This window comes from Mchenga conophoros, linkage group LG3 (genome assembly GCF_057382185.1).
Source record: "Mchenga conophoros isolate Kocher_MC1m ecotype Shallow Benthic linkage group LG3, M_conophoros_male_GT1.1, whole genome shotgun sequence".
Taxonomy (NCBI): domain Eukaryota; kingdom Metazoa; phylum Chordata; class Actinopteri; order Cichliformes; family Cichlidae; genus Mchenga; species Mchenga conophoros.
The window spans coordinates 73820696-73846726 of NC_140528.1; the positions used below are offsets into that span (position 1 = coordinate 73820696).

A 26031-nucleotide genomic window follows, 5' to 3' on the forward strand; every position below is an offset into this window, starting at 1 on the left:
CTACAGCTCCAACAACTAGTCATCGTGGATGGATTTAAAAGATGAGATCGAGACTCTGTGTGTGCATGTGTCTTTTTTTTTATTCTTAATGACATTTGGGTTTTAAAGAAATTGAGCATGCATACTTGTTTGCAATATTTTCTCAATACGCTTTATTTTGCTCACCTATTATAATCATCCCAATTCTAAGAAAGCACCCACCAGGATTTTCAGATATGTCCAGCTTCCTGAGTGTGCTTGGATCTTCATATAAACTTTTTATGGTATTTTGGAATAGATTTCAAAATAAAAGAAGCATCCTGTGTGTTTTAATGATGTGAAAACTGCAACAGAAACTAAAAAGTCAAGCCAAGAGGTATTTTACATTTCATATAAACGGCACTATCGCAAGAATGCCGCATTGGTTTCAGTAAGCCTTAAATTTAATTGGTGAGTTTGGGCTTTGGGATGTTAATTTAAGCGGACCAGTCTGCAGCAGCCAGGGTCAAATGTGCTCCTAATCTCTGCTACTAGTTGGTCAGCTGGACTAATTAGATATGGGACCACCTGCTAGTCTCATGGTCTATGACATCTGGCTGAACAAAAGAAATAATTAGCCACATGCTTCATAAAAATAAACTGTGCTTGGAACAGTTATCATATAAGGCTGTTTACCTGTCTAGGATTAGAGTTAGTGGCTTGGCGTGTTCTGCTGCTATGTTGCCCAGGCTAAACTCGGATTAAGTCAACGCTAAGGAACACCGAAATTTATTACTGGAACGCTAATTATGAGGCACACGATCATTTTCATAATTCTATCCATATGGGCCTCATATCTGAAATGGCATAATGAGCAGAATCACCCCCATCATTAGATATACTTTGCTTCGATTGCTGGTTCCAACATGCTTCCTTACCTGTTGGGGTCTCTTGGGTCTTTTTATCTACAAAAGTGGACACAAAGCAAACTTAACATCTTTTTGAGACCTAAAATGACAATTCTTACTTCCTGTCTAATTGCTGTCTGATGAAGAAAGCAGTTATTTGTGCAGATCAGTAGCAAATGCATGCTAATTAGATTTGTTAGACCTCACTGACTCATGTGCGCGCCTCTCCAGTAGCAGGTGTCTGCTACGTTCCTCCATTTCCAGCACCACAGCTGAACTTTCTGAACATGGAGGTATTGATTGGCGTATTGATTTTCAAATAAGCTTTCATTGTAGAAAGTAGAAATCCAATTAAAAGTTGAAGTTAATCCACTCAAGACGATGAAATGTATCGATTTTGACCTCAAAATCAATAAGGTGCACGCCGCTCTCGTGAGAGCTCAGTGCTTTCTCCGAAAGAGCGAAGCGCACGCTTTGCATCAACTGAGTAATAGCTCTGGAATGTTATTGGTTTTTTTTCTATCTGCCAGGATATCAAGTTACTGAAAGAAAATTCTTTAAATCCATCCAACTGTGTCAATGCTTGTGCTCTGTTCAAATATATGTAAATCCTACTTTTCCTATGACCCAACTGTAGAAAAACCCATAATTACGCCCATAACAATACCTCATGTCTCTATAGAATATACACCCACTGCCACTTTATTAGTTACGCTTTGCTAGTCTCATTTAAGAGATGCCTTAATTCTTCGTGGCATAGATTCAACAGGAAACATTCCTGAGAGATTTTTGGTCGATATTGGCATGATAGCATCACAAAGTTGCTGTAGAGTTGTTGGCTGGACATCACGATGCAAGTCTCCCAAAAGGTACTCTGTGAGATTGAGATCTGGTGACTTTAAGGCCACCTTAAAGAAATCAGTTTAAGATGATATGGGTTTTGTGACGTGCTGGAAACAGCCATCAGAAGATGAGTACATGGCGGTCATAAAGAGATGGACATGGTCAGCAGCAATAGGTAGGCTGTGGTGGTGTTTCAGCAATCCTTAATTGGTACTATGAGCTACAAAGAAAATATCTGCCACATCGTTACAGCACCACCACCGGCTGAGCTATTGATATAAGGCAGGATGGATACATGCTTTCATGTTTATGCCAAATTCTGACCAGCAGACCAGGGAACTTTTTTGGCCAAAATTGGACACTACTTGCCCAGTTTTGTTTTTTCCCGTTTTAGCCGTCCTTCTCATTGTGGCCTTCTGCTGCTTTAACTCATTTACTTTGATTGCCCTTCTACCAGCTTGAAGCGGTCTGGCTATTCTTTTCTGATCTCTGTCATGAAAGAGGCATTTATATTCACCCTAGAACTGGTGCTCACTGGATATTTTCTCTTTTCTCTCAACCATAGAAATGGTTGTGTGGGAAAAATCCCAGCAGATCAACAGTTTCTGAAATACAAACATGCCTAAATACATTAAATCGCTGCCATGTGACTGACTGGTGAGATATTTGCATTAACCAGCAAGAGCTGAAGAGGCATACCCAATAAAGTGTCCGGTGTCTTGTTTGATTTTTTATTTTTTATTTTTGTCTTTTTTTTACTTGCACAGAGCAAATGAAGGAACATATACTGAGTTCAGTCTCCTAAAAAGACAATCTCAGATTGAAAACATGCAAACTGAACACAGAAACTCCACAGTATTTAACAGCTGGGGCCTCCAAACATAGGTGTTGCATACTTTTCTGCAAATGAGGAAAAAGTCACGCAGTGTCGATATACAATGTTAAGTGTGTTGCCGAGCTAAAGATGCGAACCACGTTTCAGTTCACAGGCCTCATCTCAGCTGGGGCACATCAGTAAAATCATTGCACAATAACCTATAACAGAAATCATCTTCCAACTTCTGTTTTCTCATTTAAAGAGCTACAACTTGATCGGCCTGAGATGTCTCAGCTTTTTTCACATCCAGTCAGTCTACCATCATTATATGTTCATCGCTATTTGCAAATATCAGAAGTTCAGAACCTTAGCAGGACGAAAACGGTCCCGGCACCACATTTGGACAGTTGTTTTTTTCTGAATGGGTCAGATTTCTTTCTGTTCCTTTCACATGTAAACCACAGATTTCACTGACACCTTACGTTCCTTTGTCTTAAACTCTGCTCTGAGTGGACATTTGCCTTCCTCTACTCACTGTCTCCTTGTTGTTTAGGTCACCTCATTTATTTGTTGTAGCTAATGCTAAGTTACTGTTGCTAAGTCCACCCACTGCCACGGAGTGGCCTCAGTGAGGAGGATTGGAATGTGGCAGGAGGAGAAAAGGTCTTTTCAGCTGGCATTCAGATAACATTTACATGGACACGCCTAACATCTTAATATATGGATCAAAATACAGTGGGTTCCATTAAAGCCCAAAGACTCTGAAAGAAGCTCTAAAGCAACAGGTCTCATGATGACTACTTGATATTTATGGCTTTTTTTGCTGCTTTTGTTATAAAATGAGGCAACTTTCAATAGGAACAGTGACATCTGATAATCCTTTACCTTAAAATCCTCACAGCAGAATATAGAGGACCTCAGTATTTTCAGATACCCACACAGTGACATCAGACCGCCTCGGTTGTATTGATGAGTGATTCCCAGCACTGGCAGGTTTGTCCTTGGATGAAAATGAGGTTGAGTGATGGGGGAGGCCAAAATGTCAGCGCTGGGTCACAATCAAGTTGCTTCTTACCTTTTATATTCTTCCAAAATGAAAAGGTTTGACTCTGTCCAGATTTTTATTTTGGCAGATGATCATTTTACATGGCAGTAAATTGAGCGGCAAATTTCTTTTCCATGTTGCTGCAATTCATCTCGAGCACTTGGTGGAACAAATGTAAGAGAGGCAGAGGGGAGGGAGTAAGGGGGGGTTAGTGTGGGAGGGGGGGATGGTGAGGGTTACTGGGTCATGGCTCTTGTAATTACCACAGTCAGGTTCAAGTCACTGGTCAAGCTGTTGCTGATTTTTTTTTTCTGTCTTCCCATAATGCAACATCATCAAGGACTGTCCTACACGTGGCTCAGCATGCCTCTACTGATGCCCCTTTGATTAGGTGTCTCACCCACCGCCGAGCTGAGTTTGATTGGAGCTGAGAGCCCTGTGATGGCTGGGAAACTGACTGAGAGATCCATTAAGTGGCAGCTTTGCTATGATATATCAGCCAGGACGTGGTGGATGGTAAGTGCTCTCTTTGCTCTTTGCCCTGTGCTCTCCCGTCCATGTTCCAGTCTGCGTCTTTTCCGTGTCTGCTTCCAAGTCAGGATTTGTGGAAGAGAGCGATATAGTGAGGAAAGCTTTCCCGATAAAAGATTTTGGCTGCAGAGCAAACTGTCTTGTCAAGTTCCTTTCACAGCCTTCATTTTGATCCATTTTTTAAGAGCATCCTTGGCGCTGACGTTCGTTTCCTTCAGGCCTGTAGCTTTAACTCAGATCATTGTAAATTGAGTTATGCTTCAGTTTAGCTGCACACAATAGAGGATTTTAAGGTGAGGATGGACTGGAACAATGTTTTTTGTATTTTCACTGGGATAGCTAACTAAGGGAAGTATTCAACCTGCCTTTTAGCATAAGAGCGCTCCTCAAGTGCACCTCTCCGTGCACCCTCAGCAGTGTTAATTTAGTGTTGCACAAAGAGCCCTTGTCCAGCCCGCGCCTTTCCCATGCTGAAGAGGCAACACAGGCTGACATTTCTTTCTGAATATTTATTTACTTGTCCGGGCACAGGCGAGCTTTTATTGTGCCTCATCTCCAGGGTTTAACTTGTGTGTATCAGTGTATACAACCCCCCCATTCTTTCCTCGGTTTTTACTTTATTTTCTCCTGTTTTCACTCGTGGTTTGTGAGTAATTTTAATTGGACACTGCACAGAATTACATTTACCTCACGCCGTTATGAAGGATATAAAAAAAAAAGAATACGTGCTTTTAAGAATTCGGGATTCATTATGAGCACAGTTCCAAGCAAACAGGGGACAGAAGACGATGTCAAGTGCATCACTGCCAGGAACAGCAGTTCATTAAATGTGAATGCTGAAGGCTAGAATAGCGAAGGCTTTAGCTGAGATACACTGAGCTGCTCTCTTGCAATAAAAAACGATGTTATGAAAGTAGGAAATTGTGCAATTGGTAGGAAGTTGCAGATCCAACCCATTTAAGCACAAAATCTGTATTGTTTTTCTTGCTTTTTGGGGTTTTTTTTGTTTGTTTGTTTGTTTTTTGCAGGAGAAATGCACAATTAAATACACAGAAGCAGCAATAGCAGTAGCAGCGCCCTATATTATATTTAGGGATATATTTTTCAAACTTTTATCAATTATGTTCCTACTTTGAACGATCTTTTCACCCAAACAACCTCTTACTGACACCAAATGTTTTTAGAAGGGGTAAAAAAAAGGTCATATAAAGAGTTACAATGCAAAAACTTTCTGTCTGTCATGTACAGTATACCACATAGGATCTGTTCCTGGTTTGAAACGTCGTGTCTCTGCTGCTTTATGTCAATGATTTAGTGTTGAGTAATATGACGTGAATTTCACAACTCTGGGTCTAATAAAGGTCATCTTATCTTAGCTTTAAAATGTGCCATCTTTCTCCTTTTTTGTTAAATTTCTTTTTTTAGCCACAAGTCTTGAGAGACTTACATGTTGAGCTTTGTAAGCTAAAGCCAGTAAAAATGTGGTGCATCGTCTCAGTATGTGGAATAAGAGGGAAAAGGGATAAAATTCCATATAAAGTAAAGTAATTAAGTACAACCATACATTCCCCTGATTATAGCCCTTTATTCACACTGCAGCTTAATTAAAATAACTCAAATCAGATTATGTACATTTCAAAAATTGTGTTTTGTGTTCTTGTTTCCTTAACTGTGGAACCTGCTAGAGTTTAAAACCAAAAGGTCACTGCTGGAGCGTAATGGTAGACCCAATGGTAGGTCCATGATAACACTGTTGTACTAAAAAAGTATGTTTAGAGTTTGTTTTTCAAAGGTCTATGCTCTATGAATAATAAATGAATAATAAAATGAAAGATGGCTGGATTGCAAACGACTGACATGTTCATAGAACCGCTGTTAATAATTAATGGTTACATCTGCACTTTTTCTACTGTGACAAGTCAGAGCAGAGCTACAGTAAATTTGTATTTTCGATGAGAAATTCAGACTTTTAGTAAGTCAAAGAAAATACTTGTGGGTCCTGTGCATGCTTGTGACAACCCGCTTGGTGTTGGTTGTACCACACTATAACGACCACAGAATTTATTCCCCCACCTTGCAGTTTTGCTTGCGGCCACATGGGGGCGGTAGCTCCATGTTGAGAGTGCTGAATCTGTGAGGGCTCCTGCCATGTGCGCCGGTGGATCGCACGATACAGGGCTGGATTAATGGAGGCAGAGAGAGAATGGAGTCATTATGAGATAATGATTCGGCCTTTTATGGTAACATTAACAGCAAATAAGAAGTAAAATGAACAAAGACTAAAACATTCTAAGAAATGTGAACTGAACGTGTCACAAATTATTTATTTACTTTTATTTAAAATTTCCGTTCAATAATGATCTGAAGGAGGGCTTTTAAATCCAAAGGCTAATAGTCAGAGGGACTAAATCTATTCAACCTCCAAGGAGAAAATAGCACAATGCGAACTGACACACTAACATTATCAGACCTGATTTATCTTTCAAATGGTTATCGATCAGTCACTTTTACTACAGCTGAGTCCTCTTAGTCTTAACAATACAAACAAGCGCTGGATACACGTGACTGCGGTGACATTTTTGGATGTTATAAGCAGTGTGTTAATGTCACCACAGCAGTGATGACAGAGGCACTAAAAATCTATTGTGAGACTTTCCATTCAATTTACGATCACATTTTCTGCTATTGTTGTGGATTGGATGCTCTGTGTACAGTAATGGGCATCCACTGAATGATTATTCACGAGTTTAGTCTTTCGATATAGGGAAGATGTGCAGTCTTTTAAACACACCGAACAACATGTGCTGTTAGTGTTTCTCTGTGGGAACAATTGGATAATATTAATAATTAAAATGTGTTCATATATTTTCTTAATGAATATTAACTACATGTCTCATGAACACGATTTGATCTTGTAGGAAGAGCTTTATTTTCTAGAGGCTGTTCGTTTTTCAAGGTCACTCGAAACAAGCCTGATCTGTCTCCCTTTGTCCGATGAGCACTAATAACCCACACACCTTGTAATGACTATTGCTTCCTCCATGTGTGCCTCCTCCACTATTCGGCCAGCCCTCGTGGGCACATCTTAATATGTGAAAACGTTTTCCAACTATAGTTTACTGTCATTTTACACTGATAATAGCACTACTGCCACCTCCTCTAACTGCAAATATTGAAAATATGAATCTAATTTTCATTACCACAGGAGACTGCATTTAGGGCAATAACTGCTGCGATGCAGTGCTTTCATCATCACTCAGTAACTATCGCTATTCAGCCCTGCCGTCCAGCAGCAGCCGCTCTGTCAACCCCAAACATGCACGTCAGAGGAGCGGAAGTGAGGGGCCCAGGGTACAGAGTCCCGGGGCCACGGCTGCTGGCCAATGAGAAGCAAGAATGTAAAGGCTATTACAAAACTGCGCTCTGACAAGCTGCAGACAAACGGGTTGCTCGTACCGGAAATTGTAATGTTTCAATTTCAAAATAAGATGTATCACGCCAGCATACGAGCCGGAGTTGATCTGAATTTGATATTTCATACAAAAATATTAAGAAAACCTGTGATATAATTCACAGTAGGACAATACTTTAAAAAATATGCTGCCACCTATTTGAAGTACTTTTTTTTCAGGAAGACATATTTTTGATAAATTCTTGATTTCGTGAAGAGCAATAGCGGCCCCCTAAAATGCGCAAACATAGAAGAAATTACGAATAGGTCTCAAGGTATTTTACATATTATTACAATGCTACTTTGGGTAAATATTTTATGTCAATTTCTGTTCAATTTATAGTTTTAAGCTTAAATTGTTTTATTTTGAAAGGTCGTATCGGAAATGGCGCTGTTTAGCCTACGTGCGGTTTGACGGTTAGTGCTGAGAGCCGGAGGGGCGGCAGCCAGCCAGGCAGTGAAAGTGAAGGCGGAGACCAACCCAGTGCCGAAAACTCAGCCTCTTCTGGATCACGTTCAAGTTCACTGGACAACCCTAAAAAACGATCCAAAAAAGTAAGACTTTAAGAGGAAGGAAGACAAGAAAAAAAAAAGAGAAAAAAACGCGAGGTGCTCCTAACTTCTTCTCACCGATATCTGCCAAGAATTGTCTTCCGGTGTTGACTTTTTTCTTGCGAGCACTACAAGAGAGAAAACCCTTCAAAGCACAAAGTTGAGCGTGAGAAATGTGAAGCTACCGGCTTGTGTGTTTCAACCAGGCTCCAGGATTCCCCATTAATCCATGCAGTACAGTGCAATGGTACGTGAACGTGGATCATTACTACTTTCAAATGTTGTGTAGCAATCCTTGTGTACCTTTCTTTAAAAAAAATATACTGTCCCGTCCTCGCGGCTGGTGGGGGGGGAGAGGAGAAATGTGGAGAGGTGGGTTGACTTTGCAGGGACCACAACACAGGCACGGTCGGGCCAAAATTGTTGTAAACTTGGCACAGACTGTCCCGCAGCCTATTTTAACATCCCAGTCCCCCTTAATCTGGCAAATGAGCTCCGTGTAGACTGTTAACAGCTCTGTAGGGCACACACGTGCGCGCGCACTGTAGCGGCACCGTAACAATGTTTAACTTTGACTCCTTTTAGCTCTACTACTATAATGTTACTGTACACCTACCCACCAAGCTTCGCCCTAAATGAGCACTTCCTAACGGCGTTATCAACGCTTTTAAGTCAGGGAGTTTTATTTTGAGGAGGGGTTTCTGAGAGCACAACATAATTTAATAAATTAAAACATTTAATACCTATAAACTCATTTTAACGGGTGCTAAAGTTTAAGCTAGGTGTCCCTTTTACCTATTGTTTCTAGAACAATGCAGGCTAATTGTGTTGGAAATAGGTTTTAAAAAAAAAAAGTTTAATAAAATGTACTTCCCTTTATTTCTGTCCCCCCTAAAGAAATCATATTTTAAGAAGTTCTCCAGCAGACGTTAACAGGCTAATAAAGTACTGCTGCTTGGTGTGTAACTGACAAGCTAAAAGGTTTGTTATCACTGTGAGCCACCAACACTGGGTTGAATTATCTGAACTGGAAACGTAGAGTGCGTGTGTCTTGTTGACACGGAGCTCGGTGGTTAAAAAAGGGTGGCAGCGGGACGTTTTTCCCCCCGTTTGTTTACGTTCGTGTATGTGACCGAGGCTGCGGTCCAAAGTCCCAGAAGGTCATAAAATAATTCTGCAGAAGGAAGGAAGGAGGGAGGTGTGCGTTTATGTGTGTGTGTGTGTGGGGGGGGGGGGTTAATGAATTTTATGCGGTGTGTTCATATAAAGCCGAGAAGGAGAAGAAGGTGCTTGGAGGGGTTGGATATGGTGTGTGTTTGGAAGGGGGAGGAGGGGGAGGAGTGTGACTGTGCAATTACGTGGGTGAAAAAAGTTGGGTCTGATTTGCTGGAATCGCGCAGGACCGAGGGCGCACCGGTCGATTTCATATCAAGTTTGGTTAAAGCAGGGGTGAACATCCCACACTCGGCGCCCTCTGAAGCTCCCCGTAATGCTTTCATGAGATAACGCCGCACAGAGACGCGCGCAGAGCCCCGTGCAGTTCAGGAGTACAGCAGCGGCAGCCTCGTTTCGCACACCGGCTCTACGAGTACAGTCCGTGCATGTCAACTTAAAAACAGAGAATAAAAAGTCGCCTGCAGAAAATCTGTCTTTGTCTGCGGTGAAGACAATCTCTGGATTTGCAGAAATTCATGGATGTTATTGGATAATTACTTTTGGTTTTTACGCGGATCCACAGAGTCTCGCATAGCGCACAGCGGATCCAGGAATGGCGCGATAAAGTGATCTGAGGAATCGCTCCAAGTACAGTCACTTTCTGTGTAGCCGTCTCGTCATGTATTCCCCGATTTGTCTAACTCAGGTAATTGTGTCTTTTTTTTTTTAAAGTTATGCATCTTATCGCTGTGATTTTTAATTTGTATAAAAATTGTCACACGGTTTGTTTTTTTTGTTTTTGTTTTTTTTTTTTAGCCCGGGAATAGAAAGTTGAGTGTCTGCGCTGTGAATTACTTTCATAATTCTTATAAATAATACAGACTTTCCCTTGTAAGTAAAATAAATAAATAAAAGATATGGCATTAAAGCGAGGCAAAAACTTCTCGACTGAGATTATATGTTTTTGTGATAAAGTCGTGACACATATATTTTAAAATGTCTTTTCTACGAAAGTCCTAACGAAAGATCGGCTGTGTCCTGTTGGCGCTTGAAGTGCAAATCTTCACACGTTCTTCGCTCTTTACAAACTTTACAAAGATGAGTTTTAAGATAGAACCAAAAGACTCTATTCTTGCTAATCCTGTGTAAGTGGTGCAGGTATTTTTCTCTGGTTTAATTAGCTTATTTGCGTCCTCCAATAACCTCTCTCTGTCTCTCTCTCTCTGTCTCTCTCACACACACACAGGCGCGCACCTCCCGGCCCTGCTTGAGCTGTGGCTATACATATATATTTATATATTTATGTATATATATTTTCCAGGCGTATATTTTTTATTTAGAATAAAGCCCCCATACTTTAGGGAAGTGAAGTTGGAAGAAGATAAAGCCACTTGCACTGTAGAAAGATCAAACGCGTGATAAAGTTGATTCAGCGGTTGGACAGAGTAGCTGACTGTTTTGGCTGACTCAGTTTTACTGTTTATATTTTACTTGGCATAAGTAAGTGATTGACTGAGATGTGGTTTAGCTTGTACTTAAGAGGATTGTGCTTTTATGGCCCCAGCTGAAGTGCACTGCACAGGCCCTGGCCAAGTCATTTATCTTTACAGCATTTGGCTTTAACCTGGCTAGAAAAAAAAATTAACAGAATATTTAAAGTGATTTTGAGCAGGAGTGAAAAAAGGATTTGAGAAACAGTTGCGAGCGAACACATTTACTAGCATTTACACTTGCTTTTGTCATTTTAATTGGCAGCTTTATAGTGAGGAGATGACATTAACAGAAGTTTTGAATGGATTTTTAACCTCTCTGAAAGACAATGAGGAGCTATACTATTCACAGTGAATATAATACATTTACAAGCTGTTAATGGAATCTGCAACATACACAGAGTTACCTCTTTCAGTGTAATAAATGATCATAATTTGACATTAGTGTACTGGAGCAGAGTTTTATCAGCGATGGAGCCTGAGACCAGAAATGTGGCTTTTTAGAGGAGCACCAGCAGCAGCCACAGATAGAGAGGGGATTTCTGTGGTTTGCTATAGCCGGCTTGTTGCCTGACTGCCTACAAAAAGAACAATAACTCGTCAAAAGTCTTCCCACCCTAAAAACGCCTGTGTATAGTTATTAAATCTGGCATTTTAATGACCTCAAACAAAAATAATTTAATGTTTCCATCCCTCAGCTGCAGTCCTTTCTGATGAGTTCTAGAGATTCCCAGAGAACAAGAATTAAGAAATGAAACAAATATAATTTATTGTTGAATCAGTATTAATATTAGCCATTTAGTTGCTGAGTTGTTGTAGGAATTAGTGTCTGTTTTGTTTTGTATTTTTGAAGGGGGGAAAAATTGAGTGGCAAAAAATCCATAATGATGTGTTTTATTCAAAGGTAACAATTTTGTAATGCAACACAAAGTAGTGTAATATGACTGTAATACGAAATGAGTTAAACAAAAATGAATAGCTAAATAAAAGTGAGATGAAACATTTTAACAGTAGGCCGCGCTACCTAACCTCAACTTTTAGGAATGAAGCTGGGCAGGTGCCATTCCATGTGTTAACCTCAATGCTTGAAACGATTTGGCATGAAATCCTTTGAGTACTCGATCAACCTTTGCAAATACCTTTCACACTATTGCTTCATTTGATGTGCCGCCTCTCTCGCCTGCTTGTGTTTTATTCCGTTTTGTACATTAAGCTGGCATGTAGACATGAGGCCGTGTGCATCGTGTCTGAAGAATGAGTATCTCTCTGCCTTCCTTTTTTAATTTTTTATTTTTTTAATGGTTGCATCCCACTTCCAGATTATGGTATGTGGATAGTTTGATAAGAGAAATGCAACTGTGTGGGGCGCATGCTCCCTGCAGCACCAGCAGCAGCAGTGTTACAGGAGTCCCACTCAGAGCATGCTCGTGAAATGCGAGCAGAGCTGCAAGTGCATTCAGTCACCGGGCTTCGAGTTGATATAAACGGTGGAATTTACTTGTCACACCTGCAGCATATCTAGGATGGTAAAGCTAGAGTTCCTAATATAAAGAGATCATTCTTAGCTTGAAGAAACTGCCAGTGACATTATGTGACTGATTATGAGGGATTTTAAAATTGTGGTCTGACTTCCCTTCTGCTTTAAATTAGTAGCTGGGTAAACACATATTTCTTCATGTTTGATGACATGAGTTTCTGATTCCGTTTCTCTCCTTCTCTTTCTGTCTCTTTCTCCACACTGTGCCCCTCGGATGCTCCAGGATGAGTTTCATCCCTTCATCGAGGCACTTCTTCCTCACGTCCGCGCCATCGCCTACACGTGGTTCAACCTCCAGGCCAGAAAACGCAAGTACTTCAAGAAGCACGAGAAGCGGATGTCCAAGGACGAGGAGCGCGCGGTGAAGGATGAGCTTCTGAGCGAGAAGCCCGAGGTTAAGCAGAAATGGGCATCCAGGCTGCTAGCCAAGCTGCGTAAGGACATTCGGCAGGAGTACCGGGAGGACTTTGTCCTCAGCGTGACGGGCAAGAAGCCCCCTTGCTGCGTGCTATCCAACCCGGACCAAAAGGGCAAGATACGACGAATCGACTGTTTGCGGCAGGCCGACAAAGTATGGCGTCTGGACCTGGTGATGGTCATCCTCTTCAAAGGCATCCCTCTGGAAAGTACAGATGGCGAGCGCCTCGTCAAGTCTCCACATTGCACCAACCCAGCACTTTGTGTCCAGCCACACCACATAACAGTATCAGTCAAGGAGCTGGACTTGTTTCTAGCATACTATGTCCAGGACCAAGGTAGGTTTCAAGTTCATACTGATTCTCTGTGTGTGTGAGAGAGAGACAGTTAATGTTGTGCGTGTGTGTGTGAGAGAGAGTGAGTGATGATTTAGCAAGGTCAAGAGTCGCATGAGTTATTTTCTGGCAATTCTAAATCTGCCAGAGGAGCAAATGTACGACTGTGACGGTCAGTACTGTGCATACATTTATACCACAAACATTTTTATTTTTCTAAGCAAGCCTCATTACAAAAACAATGTCATCAAAATTAGATAAGACCATGTGTTAACTGTGTTTGCTTTGCTGAAATCCAGCAGCAGCTTATATCCCTGTAATTCTCCTGTAATTATTCAGTTACCTTGTACACACACAACCACACACACACACAGGATTGCACAACTGCACACACACTGCATAACTGATCCATTTGTTTGGAAATCAAGTGGTGGCATTTGTGGAAAGTTTCAGTCTTAAATGTCCAAATGCTGAATATATGGAGCAGTGTTATATTTTATTAATTCATTTATAAATAAATAAATAAATAAATAAATAAATAACATTTAATGTAACCTAAGATTTAAAAAAAAAAAATCTTTCACTTTTTAATCTCAATATTTTAAAAATAATCATGGCATTTGTCCCTTTTTAGTTTTCATTCCACGATAAAAATTTCAAACTGGTTTGCCTGCAAACACTGTTGATTTTCCACCAATTAAAATGGTAATACGTGTGATCAATGAAGCGATTTCTAATAGTAAGTCACATTACAGACATAAAAACACTTTCAGCTGTTATAAAATTTAAAGTTTCTGTTTTTTCTGTTTTCTTCTTTGTGTGTCATGTTATTTCATGTTATTTTCCTGATCCCTAAAAAAACTGGATTCTTTTACATGAAAGGTTTAGAGGACACATTTTGCACAGTTTAGGAAGTGTACTTTATAAGAGGGTAGTAGTTATAGTTTTTGTCATGCATATATTTTAAATTGATGTTTTAATTTATTTCTTTTTCTTTCCAGAATTAATTTGCTAGGATTTCTTTCTTTTTTTCCCCTTTAATAAAAAATAGTAAACACGGCCGCAAAAATAAAATAAAGGCATTTCTGAAAGTCCAGAATAGAAACGGTGTTTCTAGTGTACATCACCAGAAACTGGTTTACATAGTCAGTCATGCAGACTGTAAACTGGGAGATTTTCACTCAGAGCATGATCAGAGCAACGCCGCATTCAGATGTGATCTCTTCCAGGTTCAATGAGTTCTACAGAAAACACTTTTCACAGGATACTGTGAATGATGTTGTTTTTTTTCCTACTCGGATCTCGAATCAGATAACACCTTTAAAAGGCCTTTGAAAATGAAATTCAGGTCTCCTCTGACTGCGAGTAAACACATTTCAGTCATATACATCCCACACTTTTAAACCTCTCATGTGCTGCCCTTAAATCTACTGCAACCACACCGAATAGCCGCCACTACACTGTGCTCCCATTGGAGGGTAGTGGTATAGCTAGCTCATTATCATCAAACCCTGAGCGCCATTTTGTGTTTGATAAGTGCCAGGGAAAGCAGAAGGCACAGCACAGAGACAATAATGGTTGCCATTGGCACCGGGGTTGGCATCAGACCCTCTTTTGTGTCTTTTGTAGGATGCCACCGCTTCCCTGGTTTACATCTGCTGCATTTTGAACTGCTCAGTACCAACTCGAGAAACGGCATTTAGTGCTGTTTTTTCACAAAACTGACTTTATAAAACAGCCGCTGTTTTAGTAAACTGTATCTGAGTAGAGAGGACGATCATGTTGAAGATTCGTTTCAGTGTTTATAATAAAAGGTTAAAATAATGTCATGTTTTTCTATATGGGAACGATCATTTGCCGCCATCCTCAAAATTCCCATTGAGTGAAATGCTTGGCAAACGCCGAATAGCGGGGATCACTCAGATGGCCATCTTTTTCTTTTCCTTCTCTAGTTTTTGCAAACTAAAGCGGCGCCTTCTTTTCTTTAAGTTACCGAGCGGTCCACAAACCCAGACAATGCAGCCATGTTGTGGTAGCGTGCGGCACGGCGCCATTTTGTTTTACACGGTGCCAGGGAGGCAGGCAAAATCACCAGTAATGGTTGTTAGAGGTTTGGAGGTTGGCATCAAACTCTCTTTGTCTGCTTGCAGCGTGCCTTTGATTCGTTGGTTGGCATCCGCAATGCAGTGGGCACGTTGGGAAAGTTTTTTGACAGTGGCAGAATGGAAGCCGCTGCCTTTGTTCTGCTGCAACTGCACGAAACAAACAAACATACAATCAAACACAAAGAAAGTAGCAAACGGCTCGGGCTGCAACAGAATCTGGTTATTGTGCGAACTTTGTGGGGGGGAAAAAAGAGCGAGTTCGGACTGTGATTTTTAATGTAGTTCTGCTTCTGCCGTGTTTTCTAATCCGTTATTTCGCTGCTGTTATTTATTCTGGAAAATCTTTTTTTTTTTGTTACTTTTCGTGAGAAAAAAAATGGGGTTCATAGAGTGTTTGTTTTTGATTCTGGTGGGCTGCTGCCTGAGAAAGGTCGGCGGGTTGGCAGCGAGTGTACCGGGTGAATTTTGAGAGGGCACTCAGCTCCCTTGTTCTGGGGCACAGACGCGTTTAGCCAGGCAGAGCTGTAGCACCCATGTGCATGCCCAGATGAATGCCCGCTGGGAAGTAGGCTGGGGGCTGGGAGTGGGGGTTGTGGCATCCATTGTGCCAACTGGCAGGCCGCGTTCAATGCAGGGCCCGGGCTTCTCACACTCACACACACATACTGCTGTGGTAATCCACTGCACCATTTTATCATTTTCCAATAAAACAAGAAGGGGAATTCTTATTTGTTTTTGTTTTTTTTAAATCATCAACTCTCACCTAGATTCATATTTTGCATATCCAGTTTGACAGCGTGATGGAATAGTTGCAACGGGGCATGTAGATAATCATCGTGTCGGGACATGCTGGGAGTCTCTAGGCCTCGTTTGTATGTGGTTTTTGTTAGGCTGCTCATCCCTGTTTGTTCACGCAACTGCAGAGATATACTTATTGTGTTCACTTGTTCTTTCTGGCCATGTATGGAAAAAAGGAGAAATTAGAGAATAACATTGTAAAAAGGCTTTTTTTATTAAGATTATTAAGATCTTACATGATCTTCAGTGACTAATTCCTAAAAAGATTTCCGAGCATTTAGAAAGTTGGCAGTGGATTTCCTCAGAAACCGTGAGAGTCGAGGATTGCTGAGGTAGTCCAAATCGGGATGAAAGAAGTCAAGGTCAAGCAGCCTTCCCATTAGTCGTGTGCTGAAAGTTAACGTGGCCATAAAACATCATTACCTTTACTCCCACCCCCACACCCCCTGTGATGTTTTTTTTCCATGATAGTTTGTAGAAATGGATGGATTACCTCCGGATACAAGCCGCCATGTTAATCAAAACCTTGTTTTACAATTGCCAGGCTTAACCTCTGCCCCTAAGGTCACGACCTTTACAAAGAGATGTGACAGGGTGTCCTCTGAAGTTTAATTGAGCAAAACAGATCAGTGAAAACATGCCTGTGCTGGCCCGGGGCACGTGGAGGAGGAAGACTTTTTGCCGTGGGGGTGGTGGTGGTCAGCAGAGCTGTTGGGGAAGGGCGGATTCTCTTAAGCCCCTGTCGTTGAACTCTTCAATCGGGGTCAAACCACAGCAGTCATGGGATCACCGGTGGTCTCTTGGCAACTGTTTGTCTCCGCTCTTCTGCCACTTCTTGTGGTATAGCCGGTGGTCCCTTGGTTCACTGGCCTAAGTGAGGGGGAGTAAGCCCTTGTGATTGTCTCCCGCACACACCCCTTCACCCAATGAACCAATCCCTCAAGCTGGGTAGTCTGGCTGGTCGGTATCTTCAAGACTCTCCACTGCCTGCTCGCCACACTGCTCGGGATCGCTGTTTGCATCTTGTTTTCCGCCTGGCTGCCTCAGAGGCTTTGGTCAGGCGGCCAGTGCGGAGGTCTGACCTTCTGGGTCACAGTGGAGGTCTGTGACTAAGCAAAACATCTAACCCTCCCTGCCTCTCTCCCCCCTCGTATCCCCTTATCCTCCTCTGCCATCAGGAATCACCCCTGCGGCACACTGCCCGGCCAAGTGACTCTCACTCCTTTTCTCTCCCGTTCTCTTTTCTTTTCTCAGTCCCTGGCTTTCCCTCAAGCCTGAGACTCTGACCATGACAGCTGTCCCAGGCCCAGGCGCTTGGCCAGAGAAATGGCGGCTGGGTTTATGCCAGAAACGTGAAACAAAACTTGTTGTAAGGAGGAGCGCATTAAAGACACCGCTGTCAAGTTTAACTACAGTTACTCAACTCCTTGTAAATTTTGTGCCATAATGTTAGAACAAGTCTGGAGAATAGCTCTCATTGCAGTCGAGATGGAGTTTTATCTTGAACATGAATTTTAAGGAACAAGCTAAACCCCAAACCCTGGGAAAAACCGTAACCACTGATGCCAGAGATATATAGAAAAAAATCTTCACAGTGAACTGCACAACCCTGTGCTTAGCTTCCATGCTGGCTTCCTTATTAGTATGCAATAGAGCCTGCGGTGTCTGGCTACCTCTCTCTCAGAGCCATAACCTATCGAACACATTCTCTCAATCTAATCCACTTAGAACTCCCTCCCAGCTTCACCGCTTGCCTTATTGATTTCCGCTTCCCACTAAATGTCTTCCCGATCCTTTTTCTCTTAACCCGCCAGCTATTTATGTTTTGCAGTGCAGCCTTTCTTTCTTTCCTTTTCTTTTTTTTTTTTCACTTGCTTTCTTGCTCTCTCGCTTATTTTCTTTCTGTATTAATGTCTTCACCCCCTTTCCAGGATCTTTGGTTGTTTTGTGATCTCCATCTGACTTCCTTCTGCCTTCTTTCCTCTCCTGCTCTTTCTCAAACAGTAACCTGGGTGCATTGCAGCCAGGTTGCCTGGCACAGTATGAAGCTTGTGTTATTAGCAGCGGGGCTTTGCTCGAGCAAATACCTCAAGGCTTAAACAGGCCGTGTTACCTCCTTAGCCCTCTTTTGTGTGCCATGTGTACATAAATCGCCATGGAAACAAGGCAACTCGGAGCAGAGGCCACAGAGAAATGTGGATGCTTTCTTTCTCAACAAAATTTACAACTCCCTCCTTTGCTCCGCTACAGTGTGTTTAATTTGCTTGTGTCACAGTTTGCGCTGTTGCATCTGTCAAAAAAACGGGACGAGGCCTTTCTTCTGCATTGTGAGGCTCAGGCATTGTGTTGAAAAGGCTTTTCTTGTGTATTTCAGCAGGAGACTCAGTTTTGCGTTCGTGGCTACACTTGGTTAAGGTCTGCAGTTTGTGTCATTAGTCTATGGTTAAGATCTCAGCTTCCCCACACTTTCCCAGGCTTTTTTGGGGAGGACCCCAAATGCATTTCAAATCCCCCCGAGGCCACTTGACTGGAGGACCGGCACCTCCCACTTCACCCGGATAGATTCCCCACCCCCCATCCTGTCTGCCAGTCCTACCAAATGAAGACAAATGGGTACATTCACCCTTATCCCAGACCTTATCACTGTCCTGCCTTACAAAGCGGGCCCTCCCTGCTGCCTGAGCTTCTCCATCCAGTGGCTGCGCCCTCTTCTTCACCGTTGTACTAGCGTAACTGCTAGAAAAACCTACTGTTGTCCCATCTGCCTGCTAGACTGGTCATGTAAGACAGCAGAGTCTGGAGTGAAAAGAAGGATAAGAAGGTTTAGAGGGAAGACAAAAAGTCTTAGTTAGAGAATTTGTGTGAAGATGTTCTTTGACCTTGCATTTTTTCCAGTCAGTCAGGAGAAAAGCACCCTCGAGTATCAGAATGAGACTTTTATGCAAAAGCCAGTCCCCTTCACCCAGGATGGAGGCTTGTGAACAACCAATGAAGGGAAGAAAAAAAAGGAAGGGGTAGTAGGTGGGGTGTTATTGGGAACTTTGGGCAGGGACAGACAATCGGAGTGGTTTCCCAGGAGACACTGACTTCTCTGAGCAGCACCCCCCACTCTGCTTTGCCCCATCAAAGTCTTTTCAGGCCAGACAAGGCCGATCAGTGGCCTAGAGTGATGGTTGTCTCTTCCTTTGTCTGGCGTTACAGTACGGCCCATCACTGTGACGGCTCGACAAGACCTGAGTGGAACAGAAAAAGAGAGGCCCGCCATCACAGCGCCGTGCGAAATGTACTTTTGGGTGGGCATGTTGTTGTTTGGGGTGGGGGGCGAATCCCCAGAGAATTTCTTTCTAAAGTCAGTGCAGTGGGTCAGAGAGGGGATATGGTGTCTGGGGCTTGGGAATGGCCTGCTTGGGACGGATTCATCAGCACCCCATTGAGTTGTCAAAGCAAGCAAAAGGAACTGCACTCCTCCCTCGCATATGTTGGGTTGACTTTTCCCAAAAAAAAACAAAAAACTCCCAAATTTAGAAACCAACTGTTAAGCAGCAGTGCAATAAACAATAAACACTGAGTGCATATATATTATTTTTACTGGCTCTTACAGTAAGAAAAGTTATATAGCAAAAAAGGGGAAAAAGAAGTCATTTACATTTTTAGCATGTACAGCAACTTGTTTTCACGAAGAAGCAGCAGGGCTGTGTTTGATTAAAGTGAGCCATACACGGGGTAGACAGGAGAGGAAATGTGGACTTCTCGTTGTTTGTAACGACATGAAAATCCCATATCTCAGGATCACCAAACTGCAGATGTTACACATTTTCCACAGAGGTACTTTCTCCTCTGTCACAGGCAGTTCTGCTTCTCTCTTTACATCAAGGCATTAATAAAAAAACTCAGTGATTAAAAAGGAGAACAGAAAAGTGCACATTTCCTTCATATTATCTGTAGATGCATGTGCATAAATATGGGAGAATTGCACCGCCATAAATGCAGCATTCACAACAACCCAGCAACTTAAATCAGAAGTGAAAATAAGCTCTTCCTATTTTAAACCATACTACAAATTGTAATCACAAAATGTAGCTATTAATTATAACTTTTTCAAAATGAAACGAGGGGAATTTTGATGTTGTAGTAGTGATGAAATTGTTAGCCCAAAGTGCTAATACTTGTGTTAGGAGTGGGCTGGTCCAGTGCCGTGTGTGCTCCCGTGATTAAAGCCAGCAGGAGCACTAACAGGATAGTTAATGAAGTCCATTATTTTTCTTGAAGAAGAAGAGGCTTCGTTACCATGGTGTCCACTAAAAGTCTGTGTGACGATCCGGATCCCAACAGCTTGAGTTCTTCTCGAATTGTCCCGCTCTCTATGCTGGCACAAAGCTCCAGCTGGTTGTTTAGCTCACAGGGACTTTCAGAGAAGCGTCCCTAAATTTGACATGCAAATCCAAAAATGTACACATGGAGACCTGTGTTCTCACTTATGCACGTAGAAACTGCAACAAATCCGTCTTGTGGTTACTCACCTGCACTTCTCCTCAAAAGACTGCGTTTAGTTTTGGTGAGCAGCAACTCCTCGCCACTCCGGGAGCTGTCAGGCATAAAAAAGAAAAAGCTGAAAGTGGGATTCCTTTTTAAAAGCTTGTTCCAGATTTACCAAGTCAAGATTGTAATTAGGCCTCCAACATGTGCACATACCTCCAACCCACAATTACACTGCACATTCCTGCTCGCCCCCTAAAAAAAAAGCCTCTCCTCCAGCATCCGTCTCCTAAACCTAATGCTGTATTCTACATTAGTAGGGAAATTTGGCTAACAGGAGGTCATCAGGCTCTTGTTATCTGTGTTGTATCCCACTCTTGCTCGTTGAACAAAACCCAGACGCTGACTAATTTGAGCTCTGCCCAACAGGGCCGTGATGTAATCGCAGATCTTCCCTCATAATTTTCACCGAATTGTTTGCAACCCGTGGTCTGGGATCTGTGCTGGTTTAGCATAGTCCTTTTGAGCAGTTATGATAATGACTCTAGTTGACCTACAGATGGCTAAATGAGTAATGCTCAAGCTCATCATCTCTTATGGGATCCCCGCCGAGTCTGCTCGTGTTTCCCAGGAACATCTTCATCTGCTTATGCGGGCCCTGTTCTGCAAACTGTTAGACGCTCGCCTGACATTTTTTACTCCCTTTTTTTCTGCAAAACTTCTGGCTGTAACTTGCGTTGCCATGTGTGTCTTGTTAAGGGCAGTTATGACAAATGGCAGCAGCTGTACAAACTAATCTCTCTGTAGCTTTCACACATGGCGCCCAATTAACAATGGACCACTGTGGGGCCCTAATCCACGGTGCAGCCATCCTCTGGTCCCGCTTGCTGAGCCAACTGCCCCAGGAGACTCTTCTCCTCTCCGCTCCTGCTAGCCAGCCTCTTAACTCCATTCAGATGGGAGCCGAGGAACAACGCCTTCAGTTGGAGACACGGCAGCCATCTTGTTTGTTTCCATGTTGGGAATCCAGGTTCCTAACGGTAAAGAGTCTGGGTTTTTAATGTCACATTGGAGTGCTTTGGGATCGGGTTGCAGCCCCAGAGAGAAGACGTGTACGTTACATTTGAATGTTTGGACTCGTGCACATGCAAACGCGTGTGCTTTCTGCTTGTGGGCCTGTGTGGTATGGAATAAAATACATGCAAGCAGATGAAGTTGATAGATTTAGCAAAATGTCTCAAGAACAGGTGGGTGGGAAGAGTTTTTTTGTTGTTGTTTTTTTAAATATGTGTGTGTATGTGCAATCCAGATTCCCTGTCAGTGGGCATATTTCCAGTAGTTGCATGATGAAATACTGTTTCTCCGGGCCTCAGATTGTTGAACGCACTGTGTAATAGACTTAAAGTTCTGGTGGAGAGCGTATTACTCGGTGTGCTCACTGCTTGTGCAAATTTATGGGATAAACTGTGTGAAGGCAAGGGAATGGTAGCCCACAGTCCTTAATGGTTCTTTTTAACTTTGGAATTATACCAACAATCACATACATAAACCATATTCATTCAGTTTCCCAGGAAAAGTTTTATTATGACTTTCTTTTCATCCAAGGGCATGTCAGCAAAGCTTCATATGGCTTTGCTAAAGTATCCCTTTTTCAGTTTTACATTACAATTAATAATTCCAGTCCTGAAATACAGTAAGACAACAACCCTTGGATACGAACCAGCATGAAATTTTTTTTCCACATTTTCTCCGCTCTTATCCAAAACAAAGCCACAAACGGGAGTTTGAGACTCAAAAGGAGGGTGTTGAAGGGTCGGCGGCCATCAGGAAAACGATGCAGGCCCCTGCCAAATCTATGACATGAATGAAACAAATGGATGAAGGAAAATGAAAATGGTTGGGGTGTGATCTCTGGCAGGCAGAGCGAAACCAGTGCCAACTATTATGAATGGGAAACTGCTGCTGAGCTAATGAAAAAAAGAACAAAAAAAAGAGAGAACTCACTTTTTTTTTTTCATCCGCCATCCAAGAATAATTAACCGCGGGCAGGCCTTCTGGTGAGGGTGGAGAAAGCCACAAGACACTTGACTAACATCTCACCGCAAAGGAGGACAGCGACACACAAAGAGGGGGGGAGAATAGGAGCAACAAAAGGAGGTTTATAGGGGGACAAAGTAGACTTCTCAGTTACTTTAAGCTGTGAAAAGAGAAGCTAAAGGTGGCGTTTTTTAAAAAAAAAAAACGGTAACTGTTTTAAAGGAAGGAATACAACATCAAGTCAAAATGCCCATAAAATCCTAGTTAGCTATTGATGCAGAATAAATGCATAAAATGATTTCAGTGAACAGACTTTTAACTTTTTAGCAGCAGGGTGTTTGGCTTCAGTACGTGTACTGTATCAGTTAATCAAGAAAAAGTTAGTTCAGCTTAATTTAGATTCATTAATCATCATTTACGAAGCCAAAAATGTCAAACGTTTCTTATTCCCAGCTTTCAGCCTGAGTATTTTTTTGCTTGAATCTTAATCTACTAGTCAGGCAAAAACCATAAAAGAAAGATTTGCTTTTGGATCTGAGAAGCTTAAGACCAGGCGTTTTGACATATAATAAAAAAGAATCAGTCAAAAAAAATGAAAACAATAATTTCTTCCAGCCCTACTGTCCTGTCCTGTACTGAACTGTATGTATCTCCCACAGCCTGCTCCCATGTAGGCAGGATGACATGATGGAAAGAGCAGAATGGGGGCCAGATGTATGTTTATATATAGGACCTGACAAGGATACAGAGCACGACACCAGGCAGAGGCTTTACATATCACATGCACATTATCACGTACACCATATCCTATAGTGATAAGGTCTGTATGTACAGTATGTTTAGCAAAAAAAAAAAAAGAAAACCTGGTAACGATGCACGGTGGATAGAGCTTTGTCAAACCGGACGGATTAATGCTGGAAGAAGGTGCAGAGGCTAATTACAGGAGTTAGTGTGTGTAATCAAAGAAGAAGCACTTTAAAGTCTCAGTTTTAGTTCTTTAGTTGTATTTTTTGTGTGTGTTTTGCTTCCCTCGCTGAGAAGCCCTAAAGTGCCGGCTTTTATTTTAATCCTTCAGACGCCGCCCTGTAGCCAAGAACAGCAATAGTTTTGTTTTACCTTCAACCTTTGTCGAGTTCGGCGTCTTGTATGCCGCAAACATCGCCCGAAGGCTGACAAAGCATTCACTGTTTTTAGGCAAATGCTCAAAACAAAACGCGGTTTCCCCATTATGGCGATCAAAGCGCCGTTATCGACGATCAACATATTCTCACCCAAACACAGAGAGGAGAAGAATGCCCCATTGACTGATACTGCCTGCTAGGCTGGTTGCGCTGATCTCCTGAAGAAAAGATCAGTGTCGCTGGTGGACCCCACACTCCTCCCAACTGCCTCCCCTCTCTTTGCCTTCTTCCTGCTATATATGTCTCAATACTTGTGGGTTCTTAGAAAGGGGGAGCTGAAGAAGGCTGCATGTGTGTAAGTGTATTGTTGAGGTGCTGCCTAGGGAGACTATCCCATGCTGGCGGTGTGTGTGTGTGTGTGTGTGTGTGTGTGTGTGTGTGTGTGTGTGTGTGTGTGTGTGTGTGTGTGTGTGTGTGTGTGTGTGTGTGAGTGATGGTGGTGGGGGGAGCTGAAAAGACGGAGCCGTCACCTGCCAGACTGCTGGAATGTTAATGCCACGGCTCTGATAATTGGATTTTGTACACACCGTCTGTGAGGAACGTCCAGCAACTTTCCCCCTCTTATTGTTCAACCCAGCCCCGGACCCTCAATAGAGCTTGTCTATGTTTATACAAGCACTCACGTCTCAATAAAGACTGTTTACAATGTGTGTGTGTGTGAGTGAGTGCGGTGTTGGACTTCTGAATCACAGAGCAATTGTGTGTGACGGGTGGGGGGGAAGAGACTGTAAATGAAAACAAGTCGGTGTCAGATTATCAAAATGTGGCAAACATTTAAGATATTAAGAGATTTGTTAGGGCTTAAAATCCGATTTTTCAAGATTTTCCTGGTGTTGCAGAAAGATTTTCTCAGATTAAAGCTTTTCTTTTTTCAAACCTCATAGATGAACTTGCCACTAACTATTCATCAAATCACTCTAGCACCATTCCTGATCCACATGTCAAGTCGAAGGTAGACACACCCACTCTGAGGTCAAAGGTGGAGAGGAAGCGCTTCCTATTGGCGAAGTGTGTGTGAGGCGTACATGATCTCAGATCATTAGGGAAGTTATGGCTCTTGTTTGCATTGGGGAGGTGGGGTGGGGGGTGAGCCTGGATTCAGGCCGGGAGCTGTGACGCACTGGTTTCCCCCTCCGTGGCCTCCCGTGCTATTTCCACCCAGGCTGCAGCGGCTTGATCTGGTTAAACGTCTCGGCTGCACTGACCTGAATTCCTCGTATTCACCTCAGAAGACCCATGCCTTAGCCAGCCAACGATCCAGCCATATTCTTTCCCCGCAGCAAGTGTGTAAACGTTCCTTCCTGTACATAGAGAAGCTATGTTTAAAAAAAAAAAAAAGTTATCCTATTTCCAGCTTAATTCCTCGGAGCAGAACTGCTAGGAACAATGACAGCGGTTTTTCTTTTGGCAGAGTGACTTGTTGTGATTAGATAAACAGCCTCTAATTGTATTTAATCTGTGTTAAAATAAGGCATTTGGAACAATTACTTTGGTATGTTTACCAAACAGCTGTTGTGTGGATCCTTTCTCCTTTTTTTTTCTTTCCACATCTTTCTAAGATATAATGGATTTGGTTCACCTCATTGATTAGTGGGGAAAATAAGATAGGCGCTACATTAACTTACGCATGGGTTTGTTTTCAGGCTTCAACTGTTACAGAAATAAAAGCACAAAAATCTATTTAGTTTGGGTAAGATTTCATTAAATTTAAATGGCTTTTAGTTAAGGTCCTGGTTTTCCATTTTGTGTCATTTCGAGAGTGTTCCTCTTTTAGAAAAGACAGTTGGTTATCTAAAGCATAGTATTTATAAATTTACAGGGTTATTCTCACATATGTACAATTTGTGAATTAACTTGCTTAAGATATTGGCTCCAGAAAAGAAAAGAAAGAGTTATAATAATATTCTTAAAATGTCTCACCATGTGTACAAAGACAGAAGCTTATTGCTGCAGGTAGGAGCCCTTCATTTCCCTCCACTGTTTTGCTCTTTTTCCCTTTAACCTAGCAGTAGTATACTGTTGCATAAACAATGGTCCTGGCAGCCACCTTTGGGCTGTTGTAGCCTTCCACAGGGCTGAACTCTGGCCAAGTGGATGTTGTTGCCGAAGACGGCCCAAAAGCCAAACACACAAGGCAACCGGAGGCATCCGTTCCAAGAGGCTTGCAGTCGGCAGCCAATACGAGGGGACAGTAGCATTTGACAGCTCTTGGGTTGTGTGAAGGAACTTGACTTTGAAATTTAAACAGAGTGGAATGATTTGGCCACTGCCCACAAAGTGACGCATTCCCTGCAAATGTCACAACTTAAATGAAACGTGAACCACTCTTTGGAGTGTGGGTGAAGTGCTTGTTTGTGTGTGCGCTGTGTGAATTGACATGCTGCTTGTGTTTAGT

The 26031-nt window shown here is 42.3% G+C and overlaps 1 protein-coding gene and 1 long non-coding RNA gene across 11 annotated transcripts in view; one reads left to right on the forward strand and one right to left on the reverse strand.

Moving 5' to 3' along the window:
- The first annotated feature begins 3974 nt into the window (after positions 1-3974).
- The window catches only part of LOC146580427 (nuclear factor 1 B-type-like), a 68416-nt gene continuing 46359 nt past the window's right edge, over positions 3975-26031 (forward strand). For 4 of the 9 annotated variants that reach the window (XM_085267164.1, XM_085267170.1, XM_085267165.1 and 1 more), the window contains exons 1-2: positions 3975-4087; positions 12511-13042. In XM_085267164.1, the coding sequence (XP_085123290.1) occupies positions 4013-4087; positions 12511-13042 (607 nt within the window). In that variant the 5' untranslated portion in view covers positions 3975-4012. Of the gene's footprint in view, positions 4088-7989; positions 8353-9464; positions 9967-12217; positions 12277-12510; positions 13043-26031 lie in introns of those variants that run through there. The other 5 variants (XM_085267166.1, XM_085267168.1, XM_085267167.1 and 2 more) reach the window with 5 other exon arrangements.
- Positions 19543-25836, reverse strand: LOC146580428 (uncharacterized). Of its 2 annotated transcripts, XR_014891269.1 has the most exons (5): positions 25557-25836; positions 22423-24937; positions 22139-22271; positions 20463-20527; positions 19543-20364 (listed from the first exon to the last, which is right to left on the reverse strand). It is a non-coding gene; the product is annotated as an uncharacterized LOC146580428 (long non-coding RNA). The 2 variants fall into 2 exon arrangements; XR_014891268.1 differs by lacking the exon at positions 25557-25836 and having other exon boundaries at positions 22423-25101.